The sequence below is a fragment of the Dipodomys ordii genome, unplaced genomic scaffold (genome assembly GCF_000151885.1).
Source record: "Dipodomys ordii isolate 6190 unplaced genomic scaffold, Dord_2.0 Scaffold12, whole genome shotgun sequence".
Taxonomy (NCBI): Eukaryota; Metazoa; Chordata; class Mammalia; order Rodentia; family Heteromyidae; genus Dipodomys; species Dipodomys ordii.
Window position 1 is genome coordinate 1,182,068 of NW_012267228.1, and position 5,072 is coordinate 1,187,139.

Consider the following 5,072-nt stretch of genomic DNA (forward strand, 5'->3'; position numbering starts at 1 on the left):
CACACACACACACACACACACACACACACACACACACACACACACACACCCCTCTCTGCAGCGCTCGGGCCTCACACTTGCCAGCAGGCACTTGAGTCACATCTCCATTGCTTTTGCGCTCGTTATTTTTCAGGCAGGGTCCCCTGTATGAAAACTTTGGACCACTATCCTCTGTGTAGGCCTCTGGCATAGTGAGGGTGACGCGTGGGAACCATCACATCCAGCTTTCTGTTGAGATGAGGTCTTGAACGGCCCCTCCCCCCTCCAGGCTGTGCTGGAATCTTAGGCTTTGTAGTTACAGGTGTGTCGCACCACGCTGGCTCACGGTTCCTTTTTAGAAATAGGAGAGCGCACTGTTTTGATGGTTTTGAAGAGTGAGCCTTACCTGCCCCGGTCCACTGTACCCAGCCATTCCATCTTTGACGTGGGCGCAAGCACCCCGACCCTGTGCTGTACCCCATCTCCCTGGCAGTTGGCACACCCCTCCTGACAGGCTGAGCTTCATCAGGCCAGGTACTGTCGGTGTTCCGTGACCATGGCCACGCAGCCGGACGGCAAGTGAAATGCCAGGCCTGTCTCTGTTGAGCAAGGCCCTCCCTGCTGCACTGCGCTGGGCTGCCGGCGCCTTCGTCCCTGAGTGGCCTGTCCCTCAGCTGCTGAGCTGCTCAAAACCTCCTGGAGCTGGGCAGCTCATACAGGGAGTTGGGGAACAAGGTCTCCTCCTATCTGTTGGTTGTGGAGGCTGGAGATCTGAGGCCCAGGTGCGGGCTGGGTCTCTCCCCCTGCGGTCACACTGAGGCCACCTCGGCTGATGGCGGTTCCTTGGGTGCTTGAGAGGCTGATTGAGAGGCTGACACCAGTGAGTGGGGGCCACCCTGTTCCAGCCTGACTCCGTTCCTGTCTCAGCTAACTGGGCCTGCAGAGCCTTTGTGATACGGTCACATTTTAGGGTCTTGGGGCTAGGAACGCTGGCCCACTTTGCATGATGTCATTCTTCCACCTTGTCTGCTTTCTGGCTCGCGTTGGGACCCTGCCCCTGTGGGCGTCACCTGTGCCCACTGCCAACTGTATGGTGTACCCCACCTTCACAGAAGCTGGGGAGGTGACGTCTGCACTCCCCCTCCCCGGGGTCCCCAGGGCGGTCAGCTCCTCCCGCACAACCCTCAGGAGGAGGAGCACTGGTGCCGATCACTGGAAGAGCTGGATCCTGAAAGGAGCAGCGAGGAGCCCAGGCTGCGCGGCCTCGGACCCTCTAAGCGCTGCCCTCCCATCCTGCCCCCTCCTCAGCGTCACCACCTCCATCTCCATTCTGGAGAGCTCTGACTTAGCCAAGAGAGCCATGTCCGAAGACCTGGAAGGAAGCTTCTCCTCAGCCCTGGGCGAGAAGGTGGAGGAAACCCCGGCTGACAAGTAAGCATCCACCCTGACCACCTTGTATAGGCCATGTCCGTCACCCAGTGCAGCTCAGCCTCTGACAGGGGCCTGCTTTATCAGCTTGCATCCCTTGGACGCCAGGACTGCACCTAGAGCTGCTGGCAGTGTTGGGAATGGTGGGGACCCCAGCACCCTCCTAGCACTAAGCCCTGTCTCCCTGCAGGAATCATACCAGGATGGTGGGGGAGGGGGAGAACAGAATCAGGTTCTGCAGAATCACGTTGCCAGGAAGATAGAGAGGCAGGTAGAACGTCACAGACACGAGTCAGGTGTCAGTGGCTCACGCCTGTCATCCGAGCTACTCAGGAGGCTGAGATCTGAGGATCGCAGTTCAAAGCCAGCCTGGGCAGGAAAGTCTGTGAAACTCTAAAAATGGGAAGTAGTGCTGTGGCCCAAGTGGTAGAGTGCTCGCTTTGAGCTGAAGAGCTAAGGGACAGCGCCCAGGCCGCGTTCAAGCCCCACAACCAAGAGGAAAAAAAAAGTCATGGATGCACAAATGGTGCCTTCCAGTTTGGAGCAGCCCAAGGCCCAGCCTCATCAGTGCCAGGGAAGGCCACCCCCCACCCCCACACACAGCCAGGCCAGGGCTCCCAGCCCCTCTCCACCACAGCCCCTTCCCATTTTCCTGTGTAGGTTGAAACCCCCTGAAACAGAGGTGCAACCTGCCAGCAAGCAGCGGAGGGGCAGTAAGAAGCCTAGCACCTTCAAGAAGCAGGGCTCGAAGAAGTGACGGCCTGGCCCAGCCCTACCTCCTCTAATAAACTCACGTACCTCCAGGTCTGGGTGAGGCCCGGGCGGGTAGGCTCTTACAAGACCAGAGGGCCCACGGGCCTGGTTCCCAGCCGAGCCCTGGAGGACGTGGTGTTCTCCCGTTAGGTAGGCAGAGAGCCTGAGACCCTCATGCCCAAGAAGCAAAGGTGCCGTGGAAAGAGGCTCAGACCGACTGTGTTCTGGCCTAGGGGGGAGGGAGGGTGCGGGAGATGGAGAGGAAAGGTGGAGAAACATTAGTAGCAGAGTCAAGGTGAGGGATGGAGAGAGAAGGCAGGCTGGGGGGGGGGCAAAGACGAGGCAGAACTAGAGAAGAGGAGCATGGACAGGGCTAGAGTGCGTAGCAACAGGAAGCCGGCAGCAGGGTCCTCTGGGGGGACCCCAATCCAGCCCACCCCCTTGGCAGGCTGACAGTCCTGAGATTCCCTGCAGCACCAGGACCTGGGACAGCCAGGCCATCTGGGACAGTCTATCTTCTTGTCCAGCCTCAGAGGGCTGAGCCTCACACCAGCCCTCAGCCGGCGGCTCAGGCTTGAGCCTCTGGGCTCCTGAGACATGTTTTCTAGGAATGAGGACTCCAGAGTCCCAGAAGAGAGTTGAGGCCCTGACCGCCGGGCAGCCTCTGGGGAGCATTTTACCTGTCACCGGTTGTGCGCACTCTGTCACACATGCTTTTACTATTGACTTTTTGAGATTTAGTTTTATCCTTTGTATCAATCAGAGAGATTTGCTTAAATTAGATAATTGTGCTAGAAATGGATAGGAAATAGCCCGCTGTGTTCTCCAAGACGCATGCTTTGACAGTCGGGGCCTTGATGTTCGGGGACTTCGGGGCTCTGACCGCTCTCCCCCCTCCTCCTCCACACTGGGACCTCTGAGCACAGGAAGGGGACACTGCAAGACAAGCCGCCGCAGGCCCTGGCAGCGCCTGGCACAGGGGATCAGAGCGGAGCAGGCCCGGGTCTGAGTGAGGCCGCTTGGCTCCAGGCCCGCGTGCCTGGCTGTGCTCCGTGTATGTGTGTGCTCAGAGTGTCTGTGACTTCAGACATGTGCACTGGGGACACAGGCCTCCTGGGAAGGGGGATGGAGAAGGGAGAGGTGTGCAAAGGAACAGCAGACACTGCTTACCATGCTGAAGCGGTGCACAGATGCTCTGCGTGTCAGCAGGGACGCCTCCCCTGAGCTGCCAGGCCAGGGACAGCGCTGCCGGCACTACCTCATTGCTCCCTGGGAAGGAGAGGGGCCCCTCTTCTCCATGGAAGCCTAGGAGGTGGACATGCGGTGTCTCCCACAAGCCAGGCACTGATGAGAAGCAGGAGATCTTCCCCATACCTTCAGCTGCAACTGTGTGGCCAGCTCGCCAGGCTGATGGCACACGGGTGACAATCAGGCCAGCCACCTCCAGGCCTAGCCCGTGACAGCTAACCACCCGAAGCTCCTCCCTCTCAGCAACGGAGAGTCCACTGGACCGTAGCAGCAGGAGCCCCTGAGCTTCTGGGGACTGAAGAGTCTGGGCCCCAGAAGCCGCCTGTCCGCTCCACACCCAGCAGCTTGGGGAGGAAGTGCTGGCAGGTGCAGCAGCGTCTGCCTGGGCTGCAAGAGGCCCAGACTCTGTCCCCAGCACTTGCACACAACCAGTGTGTAACTTTCCCCTCTGAGGATTGAACCCAGGCCCCTCATATGCTAAGCAGGTATTCTACTACTGAGCAATCCCAGCCCTAAAACCACCGCTTTGTATTGAATTGTTGCATATCAATTTCCTCTCTGACTTAAAATGGATACATTCCTAGGTTTAAAAAAAGCCAAAAGTGATGCAAAAAGAAGTAAAGGGCTGTGAAAAAAATCTGCAAATTTTAACAAATAGAAATGATAGTATTCACGGCCCCCCAATACCCTCCAAAACCCAGTTGCTTCTAAAAATAGCAAATACTTCCCAGTTTACTAGACAAGGATTTGCACTAAGCTGCATTCAGCCCTGTGTTCTTTTTAGGGTAAGCTATGTCAAAGTGTAGCATAAAGACAGAGAGGTAAACTGTGCAAGATGCATGTCAATGAATGTTTACAAGATTATGTCACACACACACACACACACACACACACACACACACACACACACACACACACACCTGACTCTCCCCATAGATAGCTGGGTCTGTTTTGAGCTTTATTTAAATGCAGCCCTGTACTTGTTGCTCATGATAGTGCTGCTCAAAGCTCAGGCTTTGCTGGTGCCAGGCAACTGCTGTATTCCTGAGCTGTCCCCTCTGTGTGGCTCCTTTTATGTTCACTGTGCTCATTCTTGTGTGTGGGTGGAGCTCATTTGGTCTTGTTTACAGAATTTCGCTGTACAGATGTAACTCAATGTATGTATCCGTCCAACTGTAGATGAACATGTGTTTTTCTGAACCTAGCAGATTTCAAAGTCAGATAAAAGACTGGAGAAATTTATGAGCTGAGTCTAATGGTGTATTTCTTAAAATAATATATCAGGTAAGGTTTATCCTAGCAATGCAAGTTGGTTCAACATCAGAAAAACAATGTTATTCTTTATGTTAACGGACTAAAGAAGGAAAGTCCAATACCTTATTGGTGAAAAAAAATTCATCAGAAAAAACCTTGGCAAACCAAAAATAGAAATGTCCTTTCTTAGCAAATTTTATGTAACAGAAGCCTATAGCAAATACTATTGTCAATAGAGATACTTCAGATGCATTCCCTGAAAGATGAGAGAAAAGGAGCCCGGTACTTGGCTCAGGCCTATGAGCCTAGCTACGTGGGAGGCTGAGACTGCAAGGATCCTGGTTTGAGGCCAGCCCAGACAAAAGTTCTTCACATTCCCTTTCAACCCATAGCAGGGCGCAGAGGCATGT

General features: G+C 54.9%; 1 protein-coding gene across 1 annotated transcript in view; it reads left to right on the plus strand.

Moving 5' to 3' along the window:
* The window catches only part of LOC105981238 (chromosome unknown open reading frame, human C3orf20), a 32,856-nt gene extending 30,692 nt beyond the window's left edge, over window positions 1-2,164 (plus strand). Inside the window, exons 15-16 of the mRNA XM_013010330.1 lie at window positions 1,288-1,410; window positions 2,068-2,164. Coding sequence (XP_012865784.1) covers window positions 1,288-1,410; window positions 2,068-2,164 — 220 coding nt within the window. The remainder of the gene's footprint in view (window positions 1-1,287; window positions 1,411-2,067) is intronic.
* The last annotated feature ends 2,908 nt before the right edge of the window (window positions 2,165-5,072 follow it).